At 40.1% G+C, this 16,845-nt stretch overlaps 1 protein-coding gene across 2 annotated transcripts in view; it reads right to left on the reverse strand.

The window, feature by feature from the left end:
- Positions 1–12,976, reverse strand: part of GSK3B (glycogen synthase kinase 3 beta) — a 94,861-nt gene extending 81,885 nt beyond the window's left edge. For both annotated transcript variants that reach the window (XM_035894542.1, XM_035894540.1), the window contains exons 1-2: positions 12,933–12,976; positions 12,046–12,239 (exon numbers count right to left, since the gene is read on the reverse strand). In XM_035894542.1, coding sequence (XP_035750435.1) covers positions 12,046–12,239; positions 12,933–12,975 — 237 coding nt within the window. In that variant the 5' untranslated portion in view covers position 12,976. The remainder of the gene's footprint in view (positions 1–12,045; positions 12,240–12,932) is intronic.
- Between the last annotated feature and the right edge of the window lie 3,869 nt (positions 12,977–16,845).

Below are 16,845 nucleotides of genomic sequence, written 5' to 3' on the forward strand. Positions count from 1 at the left end.
AATCTTTAAAAGACATCAAGTCACATTTCTACCTTCATCCTCATTTGATAAAATTCTAGGGGGGAAAACAGGGAGGGAAATACACTCTAGCTCTCAATGACAAAGTGCCTCTTGAATAAAAAAATAAAAAAAATAAATAAAAAAAATCAAAATTAGATCCAGCTGTTCTTTTACACGACAAAGTGCCTCTTGTATAAAAAAATAAATAAAAAAATCAAAATTAGATCCAGCTGTTCTTTTATATATGCATTGTTTTGCTTCAATGATTCAGACTGGATGTTTGTATTTTGACTAGTTAGCTCAGGACTAAGCAGTCTAATCATCATGGCTGGGCTTTCAAAGGAACATCACAAATGAAAAATTGGAATGAGCACCTTTGTAACAATTAGACCAGGCTTCAGATTTTAGAAGAACTAGGGAATACAGATGTATATAGTCTGGGTATTTGCATCATGACACATATAGGAGCCTGATTACTCATCCCCGTTCACTATACCAGGCACTACATAAACAAAAACCCACCCTGAAGAAAGCAGACTGCATTCTGTTTAGTTAAAAGTTTGTAACATATATTTAGTAACATGATAAACACCACACATCACATCTCACCCTAAAGAAGAAGAACTGGATTTTGAGTGGGTCTCTTCCTTACTCCTGTCCAAAAAACAGTACAAACTCATGAGGACCTTTTTATCGGCATCACTCTTTATATTTTAAAACAAGTATCAACACAATACCAAAGCATCAAGCACCATAATTAGAATTTTCCTTAGTGGACTAAGTTTCTCATTACCTTTCCATAAAGATTTCTTATTTTGGGTTATTACATGATATAACTCTTATAAAGCCACTCAAAGAAAACCAGATTCAGTTTTACTTCCTGAAGTAGATCATACCGGAGTCAAGGTCACCCAACAAAACCTCACTGTCTCCATCATCCTTTAAATTTAGTCTTGGGCACCACATGAGAAATTTCACTGCATAATGCAGATGGAAAACATGAGGGGAAAAAACAAAGTGGGAACCAAAGCCAAACCAAGCTTTTCTTAAAAACGTGCAATGTAAAGTAGCAGAAAAGTAATTCCTTGTATTGGGTAGGCTAAAAATAATTGTGTTTGTCACTCACATTCACCTTCTCAGCAGTAACAGGGACCAGAAACTATCCAAGTCACAGGAAAAAAGGGCAGCGTTGTTAATTCTAAAATATGCCCGACAGTCTGAAGTGCCTCTGTCTCTGCACTATAGATGCTTGACAAAACATTTAAAATGGCTTCCTTTCATTATTTTCCCATGTCTTGGTACTACTTTTCAGAGCAGCAATGGGCAGTGCGTATTGCCTTTAGCAGCAGAGGAAACAATTGTCAATTATATGGCTCTCCAGCCTTTGAGAGCTTCCCAGAAGGAACATGCCAGTTGGTTCTAAAATGTCAGGTCTACTCAAGAAAACAAGGTAGCAATCAAAGATTATTCCCATTTCCACATTTCCTTAGACCTTCATGATTTTGTTTGCTGAATCTGAGTTACCCCTCTTGAAGTAAGAACCAGGAATAAAAAAAGCAATTCATTTACAAAGCTAAAAGGGCTGAACTACAAGACAGTGCTGGAGGGCGCAGCTCAGCTGTCTTGGTGACACATGAATGAGAAGATCTGTTCCCCTCTCTGCTTCAGGAAGCCTCTGTTGAGCAGCAGGTGGATCTCTTCTGTCCTTCCTTTCTCACATTTCTTCAGTTATCCCTTCTTTCCCCTCACGTGTATAGTTACCGCAGCAGAATATTTGAATGAGTAACAAATACTGATTTCAAAAAGGACACACAGGTTGCCACCGCCTGATTTAGCAGCCAAGTATTTTAAAGATAGAAATCTGTGTTCGCTGGCAAAAACTGAAGCCAAATCATTTGATGATATATATTCCAATAACACTAAGAAGGGCGCATTGCACCAAAACCAATTTAACCACGAAAGAATGAAGTAAGCGAGAGCCACAGGTATGTAGTGTTGCTAGACGTGAAGTGTTTCTGCTAAGTCTTCCATAGCCAGGCAATCTCACACTGTGAGACTTCTAAAAGAGAATACACAATGGTACAACAAAAAGCCTTGAAGTAACTGCATGCACCAAACATCCAGGTAGTCTCAAAAGCACCATTTTTGTCACAAAAAGCATCAGCTAATCTTCTATTTATATCCCACACAATACTTCTCTCCCTAACTGGGAGACAGGTGTAGAAGGTTCTCACTGGGACATCATTTCCACCAAACACCCACTTTGATACCCAAGCTCTGTACAAGCAGCAGTGTTATCTAGCTCTCAAGAGCATTAGGCATGCCTACTCTCTGCCTGTTCATCTTAGCTAGAACTGCAAGATGAAAAAAAATAATTCTAATTTAGAATTTATGTACAACCTTACGCAGCAGCATATAACTAAATCCCTGAGCTTCAGAAGGACTTAAAGAATTTTACCGTGACTTTTCTCTTTTTAAATGACCAAGTTCAGGCTGCATTCACAACACAAAGAGCAGCCCTCGATTCTCCACTTCCAACAGGTTGTGCACTTAGAAAGCTACTCTGTTGCCACACTAAGAGGGTACCAGTGGCAGCCACAAAATGCTTTATTTTTAAATGAGAATGAGAAAAGCAAAATCCGCTCCAACAGCCTTTAATCTGCCAATCTCTGAGATGCGTATCCAATGTGAGGGTGTATTCTCAGGCAAGCAAAGATACATAGTCTTCAGGGTAATGCTCCTGAAAGGCTATCACAGATCTTGCCATAAAACACCATGCCCATGTCCACATTTTTCAAAACTCCTTTTTGAACACCAGCATGGCACCCCAAAACCCCAAGAATGTTCAAGTTGGCTTTCACCTCAGTTACACAGACCTACAAATACATGCCATGAACAAGGCTCCCTCAAAGCAGAAGGCATCACCCAAAAGTAGAACTTCAATTTACAAATGCAAACAATCATAGAATCATAGAATCACTTTGGTTGGAAAAGACCTTTAAGATCATCGAGTCCAACCTTTAACCTAACCCTGCCACCCGACCACTAAACCATGTCCCTAAGCACCTCATCTATCCTTCTTTTAAATACCTCCAAGGATGGGGACTCTACCACCTCCCTGGGCAGCCCATTCCAGAGCCTGACAACCCTTTCAGTGAAGAAGTTTTTCCTAATATCTAACCTAAACCTGCCCTGGCGCAGCTTCAAACCATTCCCCCTCGTCCTATCATCTGTTACCAGGGAGAAGAGGCCAACCCCCACCTCACTACAGCCTCCTTTCAGGTAGCTGTAGAGGGCGATCAGGTCTCCCCTCAGCCTCCTCTCCTCCAGACTAAACAACCCCAGTTCCCTCAGCCGTTCCTCGTATGACTTGTGCTCCAGACCCCTCACCAGCTTGGTTGCTCTCCTCTGGACATGTTCCAGCAACGCAACATCCTTCTTGTAGTGAGGGGCCCAAAACTGAACACAGTGAAGAGGTTATATCCCTACTGCATGCAGATTACTGTTTTTCTATGCCAGTCCTTCTCAGGCACTTACGCAGCAAAATTGGAAAGTCAAAGGAAAGGAAAGTGCCTTTTAAAAATGGAACTTAATGTGGCTAGGATCAGTAATTCTGCAGCATCTTCAACTATGCTTGCACAGCTATAGCATGCTGTCGGTATGTGGCAGAGTTACAGCTATTTATGTGCTTTAAACTACACATTTCCATACCTTAATGTGTTTGGAATTCGTTCAAACTGTAATCTTCACTCTGAATGTCACGATTTCAGAATAGCATCCCTACAATGCTATTCTTTTTTAACCTCTGTGTCTCAAAGCAGTCTCCAGCTTAATTTAGGAATACGCATATATAGAATATATGTATTTCATGGAATGTATGTAAATATATGTATTTTGTGAACATCAGACATATGAACTCACTTCCTCTAGTAAACATGAAAGAAGCAGGAACTAAACCAAATCACCATTACAGCAGCTATATGAATTATATGGACCAGTGGGACAAAAGACTTTTTATAAATTTAATGTATCTTAAGTTTCTTTTTGTTGGTCAGCAGATACACATAGGACAGACAGGTTTAATTTTAGTCTCCAGTTATGCACTAGAAGTGGAGGAGAAGAGAGAAAGCTGACCACAAACAGCCATCTTGTTTTAGAATCCTATCTTTGGCCCTAGTCTAGGGAGTACCACAAAAAAACCCTCATGGAAATAAGAGGAAAAACTCAAAATCCAAAATAAATGCAATTCTTGAACCGTGGCATGTATCTACACAGATGCCTCATCCTAGCATCCATGGGGTGGGGTGAAAAGTAGCCCTCAAGGGCTCTTTTGACTGCTTTTTCAGAGAATGCATTCTTACAACAGACATTTCCCTTCTAACATGTGGGTTTCCACAGGGCAGTACGTGGAAACACATTTCTACACGCACATGCTGCCACGGCTGCAGATGAAGAGCACTTCCTCCTGTTCCCCAGGCCAATTGCAGCTGGATGACGCTGCATTCCCTGGGCAGCAATTTTCAATCCAATTCTCCAGCCCAGCTAAAAAAGAAAACTGAAGTCAATGCCCTTAATGCAAACTCCAATTCATCTTCATGTGCCAAACTGGAGACCTATTTTGCATTAACACCTATTATGTTCCCACTTATTTGTCAGATTAGAAAACACCTGTAGAAATAGTCATAACACAACTACAAGTAATTTTATTATATAGACTTTAACGCAGTTCAAAGTGAAGAAGATGCTTCTTAGGTCTTAGATCTCTTCTAGGCCACAAAAGTACACAGAGGGAGGTTTCGGCTGACAGAACAAACAGTACACTGCTTGCTTCAAAGACTGCCAAAAGCAAGGGTACAAACACATTTTTTAGTTCACTAGCAAAACTCAGTGTTTGTGAAAATTGGAAAATGGAATGAAATACAAGGTTGTGAGTGAGTATTCTGAATTCTACCCAGCCTCTTTGGGGTGCTGTGATCAGACAGGCACTGCAACTGCAATTACAGCCAAATGACAGAATTGGCTCTGATAAGCTAGCTTTCAGGAGACAGACAGATCAAGTACTGCTTGAAGAAATGTTATTATCTTGGTAAACATCTCTGATAATCTGGCTAAGCTAAGCTGGACCAGAGCTACAAATCTGGCCTCTGTACAAGAGTTAAAGCACAGACTTGAAGCAACTCTTGGGAACCAAACACAGCCCTCCAGCTCTTCAGAAGATGGAAAAATACCCTGAACAAATGCCCAGGCATCTCCTATTCTGCAAATCGTATCTGATAGCCCCCATCTTTAAGAGGGACTTCATTGCCTCAGATGGGGATAGGTGGGACTAGAGGGATAGTTCTGGAAATGCTTTGAGTCAAGCTCAGTTATCTTTTTTCTGCTAGTTTTACAAAAGTTTGTAGTATTTGCTGATGTCACTGGGAAATATTTTCAACCTTCCTTCTCCACTTGCAATATGAACACAAGCCACCACAGTCAAGTAGTCAGAAGACAGATCTGTTATTCTGGGTGTACTTTGTAGCTATTGAACAATAAAATTAAGGCATCCTTTTAGAAGTGCCACCTGCATAATGGTCTTACGAACAGTGATTCTATTCCTCAGATCTTCAAAGTAGTTAAGATGTACATGTCCTCAAAGACTTATAAGAAGGGTGCTTAAATGTTATTTCTCGTTGCCATGTCTTTCCTTTGTGACTTTTTATCCCATGGGTGCTTCCAACTCAACTGAGAAGTACTTGGAGATGAGATAGGGTAAATAAAAAAAGACATTCTTTTGAGAGAAGGCCTTACAGATTAAGATTTGTATATTACAGATTAAGATTTGTATATTCAACAATCCCTAGATGGAGATATGAGAGCACTCAGCTAGCTCACGCACAAAGATTAAATTAACAGAGTGTAGTCTTTAGTTCAGTGGAAGCCTGTGCAGATGACAAGAGGTCACAGAGAAGGATGATCATGAATACACCAGAGCAGGTCCAACCTCTACACTGTATTCAAGACATAAAACACTGACTTAAGATTAAGGCAGTGTTCATTCTAAGCCTCTGTGGTAACTTCCAAGCCCTTCTCTAGAAAGGGGTAAAGTAGTTCACTCGGCCACTGTGTGCTTCAAAAGGTCTATGGCTCAGGCACATACAAAGGAAGTCAGAGTTCTATGTGCTATCTCAAGTTTCAGCAGTAATGACAGTTTCTCTTCAACTATAAATTTAACATTCTCATGGCAAAGCTAAAATACATAGGAATAAGAGTCTGGAAGATGGATTTGCTAAAATACTAAAAGGCAAAATGCTTCTTGCATCCTGTCTGAACCTGGCAAAGGGAGACCAAACCTGCACTGACGAGACAGCGATACCTTTTCCCTCAACACTTTCCAACTGGATTCCCCAACATGTATCAAGAGGCTGGGTGTCAAACTCCTGTTTGTTTGTCAGTCTATAGACAAGGCTACCTATAGCCTAAGCTTACAGAATGCAAAAAGAGACTTCTTTTATTTCTTTGAGGTTACTAGGTACATCCCTCCTCAAAACAGGTCAGCTAACAGTGGCCTTAGTAGACTGAAGCCCCCTGAAAATGCAGCCTTTTTTCAATATAGTACTACTATCTGCTGTATCTTAAACAGCCAAGGATAACAGAATGCCAAGAAATAAGCCAGAAGGGTCAGCCAAGAGTGGAACTAATTAAACTTGAAGTCAGACTCTCACAGTGGTCTGTTAACCACGGAGATCCTGAGAGCATAAGATATATCTATCATTAGTCAACAGGTTCACACTTTTCGCAAATGCATGTTTACAGAATGACACCTTCAGCCACAAGCAGAGACACACAACCTATTAAAAAAACTGGGTCAACTTTAGATTGTTGAATGCTTTAAACACAGAAGTCTCTTGAAAAGTTAACAGAACTTAAGAACCTAGTCATTCTTCAACAGGAATTCTTCCTTGTGGTTTTATGTTTTTCATGTGAGCTGCTACAATCAAAGCTGCTGTAATTAAGTTAACACAAACAGTGGATATGGGCTACTTTGTAAAAGGATCTTTTTATATGTAGCACCTTGATATATTCGAGGCAGGAACTGAAGGAAAGCTGTTGCTCTTTCAGAAGCATTTCAAACAGCTCACAGAAGTATACACACCCAGCAGAGAAAGAGAGAAACCAGAACCTCAACATAGATTTATTTTTCCATCCTGCTGCTTCACTGGATTTTAAGGCTCAGATTAACACTGGGATTTTATGTATTTTAAAAAAAAACCCACAAAACCTACCATGCAAATAGTCACAACATATATTCCTCCATAGCTAAAAATAGGAAAGAGCACTGCCCACTATTCAGTGGCCTCAGCTTTATCAACACGGACCGTCAGGGCCCTACTTTGACATCCTCTCACACTCCAGAAGATCTGCCCATTTGAATAATTCAGGCAACTAAGCCATGGGCACACACAGTTGGAGTGCTAAACTTAGGCAGTTCCTGAATGATTTGACAGACTGGATGTCATGAATGGTTCTCATTACAGAATTTGGCTTTCTCTTGCTGCACACTTCAGGTCTATGTGAGCCATTAACAAGAAATGTGATGTCCAATCTAGGGTGCCTGAAAAAATGCAGGATTATTAAGAACTCTCTTCATCATTTACATGGCGACAGCCTAGTGCTAAAGCAGAAACATTAAGTACCGCTTTTCAGATATGAAGAATTTAAGTATTTATTCTCAGTCAGCTGAGAAATATTTCTAGCAATTCATGCATTCATTCCAACAGGATTTCTTAAGAACAGGCATGGAATGACAGAAATAATAAAAACTAGACTGCGAATTCCGTATTTGTGCTAACATACTTCCTTGCTTATTATTGCTTTTTGCAGAATTAGACAGCAACATGACTGACTCTTAATCTGAAGAATATTCCAATGAACATGCCAACAAAAGCAGTGCAAGAAAATTTATGCTACCAGTATTTTCTTTTCAAGCATCACAATTAGGCTGTGTCAGTTAAGGGCTTGCACAGACAAATGGATGAAAATAATTAACTGCACTGATATCTATCAATGTTTTGCATGACGACCTATTCTTAAGCATCTGTGGGACAGAAGCAGAAACACAGTATAGATCTATGAAAGCTGGGACATAGACTTTAGGAAATTGTGCCATTTGAATGGATTTTGGCCCCAAAAGCTTGTGAATAGCTGTCTTACACCATTTTTTTGAAAAGGAACATCTGTCTCTTGCCCTTGCTAAATTTTTAACTGAAAAATCCCCAATGAAAATATGACCCTTCATACTGACTAGAGACAAATTCAGTGGTCCCACAGATGAATGATAAACAGCATGTAGTTTGTGAACTACTCACCTAAATATCACGTAACTGTCCAAAATTGTATTACTTAAGTTGCTCACAATTAATATGGAGATCGAGCTTAACGAAGGCAGAAGAACTGCAAACCAAAATTAAGTATAAATTTCTGTTTTATTTATTCTCCTCCTCCATTTGTTTCTTTCCCTTGTGGACTACTACTATTGCTCTAGGTTACACTGAACTCTAGGCATACTCATTTTAAATCCCAGGGCACTTCAGAGACCCTGCTTAAAACATAGCCATGCAGGAACTGCACTGCCAAGCTGAAGAACCACTAAACTGCAACAAGGGAGTAAAAAGAAGTAGGAACACTGCAAGCTATCTATACCATCACAGAAATGGTATTATTCAACTCTTTAGCAAAGATTTTACTCTCACTTTGTGCTGGCATAGATCAATGCGGCTTCCACTTCAGCGGAGGCTGCTGAGAAACTTGTCACAGTAATGGAAAAGGAAAAAAGAAAAAAAGACACACACCCCTCTTAATTCCAGCTTTCAAGCTAGCTTTAAACGTGGATAAAAAGTACCTCAACTTCCTGAGAGAGATCTAAAAATTGGCAACTGTGGTCCATTTTCCACATCTTCACAATAGACTCCTTCCACATTCACAAAACACAGAAGGAGCCTAGAAGTTACACTCTCTTGGGACTTCCTAAAGTTTCTGAATCGCACCCTTTAAGAGTTCTTGCTGGCTTTTTAGAAAAGCATTTTCTTAAGAGCTAAATCACAACAAAGGAATTATACTGCCTGTACCAAGATAATTCCATCAGGATATAGAGATAAGCAGGCACCAGCTTGAAGCATACAGCTGAAAATTTCGTTGATGACCTATGCTTCAGGAAGCAACTTCCATGCATTACTTTTCTCTTCTTGCCTCTCCACCGCTGGGACTAGGGCAGACAGGTTGTTTCTAAAGTGCTCCCTCTCTTCCCCCAGAAGTTGATAAAGTTGACTGAAATCAAACAAGCTACTGCCACCTTTGGCTGTCTACAACAGGGTTTCCCTCATCACTGCCCAAGCAGGGGTGTACATTAGTGAGAGGGAAAAAGTGGGAGGTTTCTTAAGGAACTCCACTCACCAGGGCTTGGATCTGGACCCAGGCAGCCATGTGGGGGTGGCTACAGCCCAGCTGAGCTGCACACCACAGCTCAGCTCTCTAAGCAGGAGAGCTGGTCCGCTCCTACACTGCAATCAAACTGTTTGGCCAACAGACTTTCAAAGTTCCCTGTTTAACTGGTAAAGGGTCTGGTCCTGTATTTACAACCTAGATCAGATGTTCCCAAAGAGTTGCATACCCTGAAGCAATTGTATGCTATTCTTGATATAAGATACATGCCTCTAGCTTCCAAATCCGTCCAGGCAGAGGCTTTCATGCAGCCTGCAGGAATTTACACCTCTTGCCAACAGAACATACACTTCCAGATCAGAATGTGAAAAGAAAGGGAGGACTAAGCTGATGAATGACGGGAAGAACTAGGGAGCTGAGACCAAAGGTACATGATGTCATGCAGCTGGGGTATAAGTTTGGGATAAGAATATGAAAAAATGCATAACTTGGGTACCACTGCAGATGTGACCCATGCGAATTATGAAGTTAAAAAAATTAAATTAATACTATCTATCTGTAAATCTACACATGCAGTTACCATTAATTCCACCTAGTTCAGGGGTAATTAAAGCCTCCAGGTACTGGATGTTCTCAGCTTTTGTCATCATACACAGGCAGTTAGTTCAGACTCCAAGCTGGAAACGCCCTACTTAGCTTTTAGCTTTTTGGGGTTTTTCCTTAAACAAAAAGAGGGCTAACATTCAAAAGATGTCATATTGTTTCTAATCACTCAAGAAACACTCCAAAATAAAGAGATACATAGTCAGATTACAAAATGCCACTGAATCAACTACTGAAAGAAAAACAAAGACCTAGATTTTATTGTAGATGCCCAATAGAGTTGTATAAAAAAAAAATATTAAGATGTTACAAACTACAAGTATCTGATGGGCAGGAATTAAAATGCTCAACCAAGTTTTTTTTTTTGACACCCTACACAACCTCAAAGTCATGAGGCTAAAGAAATCAAAGATTTTGGTCCAAAGCACTAGCTGATATCCACCAAGCATGACATAGTAAGGGAAATGTCCTGGCCTTCCCCCTAAAACTATGCTATGGGAACAGATCCAAAGGCTCTTTTAAGCATGACTAGCTTTAAAGCTTCTGTTATTCCTCTGCCTCTTCCATTCTTCTAAAATAATCCACTCTTATATCATATTGCATGCTTCCTCAGTGCTAATTGCCTTCAACACGTAACACAGTCCCAAAATAGCTCAGATGTAAGAACAATGTAAGAACTTTACACGCCTTTCTCAATTAGAAGTTAAACAATAGTGCATGATTACATTAATTTAAACATATCTTTCCTTTTCCATTCTGCATCTAATGCATCTGCGATATGCTGATGCCTGTGGTGATAACAGCGTCAAGACTCAAGGAAGAGGCATACACCAGTTCCTTCAAAACACTTCAAAAGAATGGGTTTGCTACCAAAACAGGACACCAATTACAAACATTACCAGTGAAGCTAGCTGTGCATGAAGTCTTACTGAAAAAATGAGAAAATTGAGAAGGAAACAATAAAAAAGTCATCCAATAGCCTTTAGAAGCATTTCTAAAACTAACAGTAAGTACCAAATTGTAAAAAAGAAGTTTCAAATTGCTGATTTTCCTTAAATACGCTTCAAATATTTTTAAGCTCAGAAGTTTTTTTATCTAGACCATGCCAATAAGATCATCCATGGCACCTTTTGTATATACTGTCCTTATGCTTCTATAGACATGAAAACTGTGGCCTTCAGATGCTAAAACCCGCACCATTAATTTCAGATTCTAAAGCCAGTATCTTTGCTATCATTCACTGCTTGCACAAGTTTAGCTGCAGACCACTTGACTATAAGGGAAAGCAGTCAAGCACACCAAGTACTGAGCAAAGGACTGACAGCATTGATGCGCTTGCTGATGGTCCTTAACTTTTATTTGGTTTAAATACCACCAGATAAAAATATAGCTTTTTGGAAGGCTACTTGTTTAGAATAAAGAATAACTAGTCTATTAAAACCACCAAAATAAATCACATTTATAAATCAGATAACGAAGGGAAGGAACTCTCCTTCAGTCCAAGCTGCCCTGGGGTCAGTATTTGTCATCTTCTTACTTGGCCTGGGGACTTTCTGAATTACACAAATACAGCCTTCCACTTTGTAGGTGCAACAACCAAGAACAAAACCCAAAAGCTTTGGTTCCTTCCAGCAGCTTAATTACTAATGACTGGAAAGGAGTCATGCTAGAAAACAGTAAGCATAAGACAAGCTTCTCCCTTGTTTCCCCAGCTCATTGTCTGAAAAATCTAGTCTGTGACCTGGAAACAGCACCACAACATCAAATCAGGATTTTTAGCTTCCTGTTTTGCACTAATCCAAATAATCATAACAACAGTGACTCACTGATTATCAAGTTAAACTATGTCATAAACCATCTGTTTAATCTTCAGTCTTGGAAATTTTTATGTGCATTTACATGCAGCAATGAAAATAAATTTAAAAAAAAAAAAAAAAAAAAAAAATCGAAAACATTGCCATCAAAGACTTGGAAAATGAGATAACATCCATGAAAACATTCTGAACTTATGCATACGCTCACCTTAAATCTTTTATCCTGCAGGACTTTCTTAATGGCCACAAGCTCTCCTGAATCACAGAGTTTGGCTTGATACACAACACCAAAAGATCCATTTCCGATCACCTTGGTGTCTGTGTAGCTAACTTCTTGTGGTCGGTCCGGACCTTGCCCGGGAGTTGCCACTACTGTAGTCACTTTGCTGCCATCTTTGTCTCCTGGGAAGCAAGAGAGAGACAAATAATCAAAATACATGTGTAAACAAGATGACCAACAAGACTGAAACAGAAGAGAGTAAAGCAAAAATTTAAATTGGCATGAGTATTTCAGTATTATAGAGAAAAATAAAAAACCCTGACAAAAATACAAACAAAAAAATGAGAATATTTTTTACTGAAGTATATTAAGTGGTGACAATTTTTCATCTACATTACTACTAGCAAAAATATTCCCTTTCCAGGACCAAATAGCTCAGCAACAAAATGTGATGTATGACCAAGACAAGTACTTATTTCTACATCTGATTAACATAAGTGCTATTAAATACAGTGTTGTTTATATTACCAAAATGAAGCATTTCCCCATATTTTCCTGTAACTGAAGAAACCAAACTGTCAGTATAGCCTGCAGAGCAGCACTATGTCCTTTATAGGCATATATCTGGCAACAAAAACCAGAAGCACTGACAAAGTTTGTAACAAACCCACCTACATGTAAAGCTTCAGCTTCCATGCATTAGGAAGCAAAACCTTTGTCCAAGCTGGCTGTGTGCACCTGAAGTGAAACCTAGGATGCATCGCACAGCGCAGTCCTGCTTCTCCCTTCCTCCATGCCTGGACTTCCTTGCAAAGAAGGGAGGCACTCACTGGCGCAGAGGGAGGAAGGGGAAGAAGGATGATGATGCCACACACTTAGCTCGCATCTTGATGTGAACCAGACTGCAGATGGGGACATGTGCTCAGGATGCAAGATTGCGGTGGATGCTGCACAGGTGTACATGCTTCGGCGCAGATGCTTTGGGTTTCAGCAGTCCACAGCCACATGTGCACCCACAGTAAAGCGGCCACTTTCCCAGCAAAAGGCAAAGCCACTATTACCCACTCTTAGCACCACTGTTATCATTGACGGTGCTTCCCCTTGTTCAAAGTCTGATTTTGTTTGTAATAGGACCAAAGTTTTAGGCATTTTGCAAGCACACATTGGGCATTTATTGCCCTTTAATTACGATGGCTCAGGTTACAGAATCGAATAGGGCTGTAAGAAAAAACAAAAGAAATCTGCTGTTCCATAGCAATCACTCTGCAACTCTACAGAATCTGCACTCAAGGGATGCTCGTCACATCTGCTTATTAAGAAACCTTCCTTCCACAACTTCCCCAGAGAGTCTCTCTCCAGTCCTTCACTACTCATGCATTTAGATTTTTCCAAAAGGTAGCTCAGATCACCTTTAGCGCAGTTTAAGCAAATTGCTCCCTGTTCTGCTGCTACAAGATGTGGAAAATTGCACAGCTCCCTCCCCGCCCTCTTTACCCCCACTACTCCCTTCAAGTATGTGAGAGGGTGTTGCAAAGAAAGTTACCACGATGGAGAAGTTATTTCTATTTGGGGGACCTCTCCCTTCTCTGCTAAAAATCTCGGCTATGGTACCCCAAACTAGACCCTGCAGAGGAAACTTACCTCTGCTCTACCCAGCGTTGCTGGTGACTTCTCATGTCTGACTTACAACACACTTGTTTGTACAGCCCAGCACAATGTCTGCAGCTTGTGCAATGCCGCAACCCGGTTGACTCATGTTCAGTTTGTCTATCAAACTCTCCTCTGTAGAGCTGCCGCCTGTCCAATCCTCATCCACTTTCCACTTACACACCTGATTACTCTTATCAAAGCCTAATATTCTGCATTTGTCCCGACTGAACTGCATCCAAGGTTACTTAACACTCTTTTGCCAGCTTGTCACATCCTTCAAGCACAGCGTCACCACCAGAAGGAGATCCATTTCACGACGCTACATAAAGTTTATCTAGCAAATTTGCAAAAACCAGTGAATCCTGAGAGACTGCTTAAAGACTCTGCAAAACCCCATTAAATGTCCTTACTTTATCTTGAACCTCTTACTACGCTCAAACAAAAGAATCGAACCATTTTGTATGCCTTTCAGGGGATTTCCAGTTGTTCATTGTTTTCATAGGCTTCTCATGAGAAAATTAGTTTGAAAACTTCAGAGTCAAGATACACACATCTACTACTTCTTCTGTACCTGTAAGATCCAGAAGAAAAGTAGGTTGGCTTGGCAGGATTTGCTCCTGAAGAATCCACATTAACTGTACTCATCTCTTATGTTACCTTTTAGGTTCTTATAGATGGTTTGCTTTTATGCATCCAACTGCCCCATGAAGCAAACAAACAAATTAAAAATAAATAAAGCACATTAGTGCAAAGGGTGTCAATTACTTGCCAAGCACTACACAGCACATATAGCCCTTCCCCAAAACATTCATGTGAAGGTGAGATGCAGATTTACCCATTTGAAGAGAAAACAGAAAAACAAACAAAAAAGGAAAATGGAAAAGAGATTAATGTCTGCTCAGAGGGAGAAAGAGAAGCATAAATAGAAGCAGACTAAAGCTGCATGGAAAATTCACCCTCCTCTTTGATAACCGTAAGAAATAAATGGAAGGAAGCCAGGAAAAGAAAGAAACTTTTTTTTGGTAAACAGGTTGAAAGTGTAATTCTGATAGCAGCCCTGCATTTTATTTGCTGAACTGTTCTATGATTAGCCTTTTACCTCAGCACATATAAATAAGTGACATCTGCTTTACTGCAACAATCCTTGTCATTTAAAAGGTAATCCCCTAATTCCCCGCTTTTTGGGTTGCGTTGGTTTTGGGGTTTGGTTTTTTTTTTGCCTTGGTCACAAGGCCAGGGTATCAAGATTAGCATTAGTGAGGTTTGTTCCCCTCTTTCCCAAAAATCAAGAATACTGAAGTCTTAAGAGGTAAAAAAAATTGACCCTGGCAATACTGGTTGAGATTTGAAGTACTTGGTATCAAGAGATCGGCTCTAAGAACACTCTTCAGAGACGCAATTTGCCTTGGATTCTCCCCGACTGCAAAAGCAAACCCTGAATTTCAGGCCACATCAGATGGTTCTTCCCAATGTGGCACTGCAGCGACCTGGCCCAACTTCTCCAGAGCTCAAACGATAAGCCAGTCAGCTTTACACACTTTCCCTTTAAGCCCATGGAAAAACAGTTCCTAACAATGCTTGCTAAAATCTTCAGTGTAAGCACCGACACTTTAATTAGCTACACCAAGAATTACTTTGTTTCTTTACCAGAAGTTACAGAGAATTAAAAGCCTCCCAGATGTTTCTCCCAGTTTCCTTCTTCCAATAAACAACAGCTCTTGCAAAACCCATCCACAAAAGACGCGGTAAGGACTCCAACCTTTCAAGAACTAAGCCTGTTAAGAGTTTCAGTTATATTCCATTACAGAATAGTTGAACCTGAGATACTGTAGGAGTAAAATTCACCTTGTACCTTTGACAGCTTTGTTCTGGAAGAGTAAAACATCTCACTGCTTTTCAAAGCATACAAAAATACTATGTAAACAGCAGCATCCAGGGGCCCCAAGCCTGTTTTGCCACTCATACATAGATGTACATACTGTTCAGAAGACCATATAGAGTTCAGAATGGTTATGCCAGTTTTTATTGTCTGGACAGCAAGAGTTGACTTGCCAGCCAAACAGCATATAAAGGAGTTCACGAAACAGCTCTGGGAAATACCAGTTTTAGCCTCAGCGTCACAAAAGATAACAGAGAGCAAAAACCCTTTTCCAGCAATCTTCGCTACCTCCAAATTGAGGTTCCTAACAGCAGACACCAAGAAGCATTGCACCACAGCAAGTCTTAATGAGAAGCCTAGACAGTTTCCATCTCATCCCTTTCACCTCTTGTTTCAGACTGTCAGACTCAGCGGCCCCAGTGGATAAGCAGGCATTGTCAAACACACAATACTCTCAACACCTTCGACTGTAGATCTACAACAGAACTAAAACATTAAATTGAAAAACTAAGGAAGGAAGGACCAAACACCAAAATGCTAAACAGCTCTTACAGCAAAGCTCACATCAGAAGAGTCACTAGTATTTGTCCAAAAGAAGCTGCTTTCTGGTGCCGACAGCAATGTGACCTAGCTTTACTGTAACAAAAAAGCAGATTCATGTGACTGTACAGCCGTCATCTAGGCAAACCACCTGCTTGACATCCAGGATAGAAGCACAAGCAAAAATAAATAGCTATCACTGTAACACTCATATTTGCACTTAGTACATTTAATGCAATTCCTTAAAGCATTTTCCCCACGCTGTTTTCATGTTTAACATCCATGATGTGGTATTTGGGGGGTGGTTTTTGATGAAGAGGTTATTCCAGAAGTCTCATGGGCAACTGAAAACAAAATCCAGGCATTTTAATTCCCAAGTGCTCTGATCTTCCTAGCTCACTTTCTACCTTTAGCACATGATGACCATATGGGACAAGTCACAAGCATTAGGTAAAGTCACTGGTTTGAAAGGACAGAATACTCATCAGTTTGTGGGAAGAAAAGAATATACTCCACTTCAAGACCACAATTTATTAGAGCATCAGTGCAAGCTGTAACTATGTTCCAGTATCTTGGTATAACTTTAGAATGGCTCATGTCATCATTTTACCTAATGCCAATGGCCACTTACCCTTTCAAGCTGAGTATTAATTCCATTTTTTACACTCAAAAAAAAAAAATCTGAATATGAATATATCTCATTCTGTCTTGCTTAAACA

This window comes from Egretta garzetta, unplaced genomic scaffold (assembly GCF_000687185.1).
Source record: "Egretta garzetta isolate BGI_Z169 unplaced genomic scaffold, ASM68718v1 scaffold85, whole genome shotgun sequence".
NCBI lineage: Eukaryota > Metazoa > Chordata > Aves > Pelecaniformes > Ardeidae > Egretta > Egretta garzetta.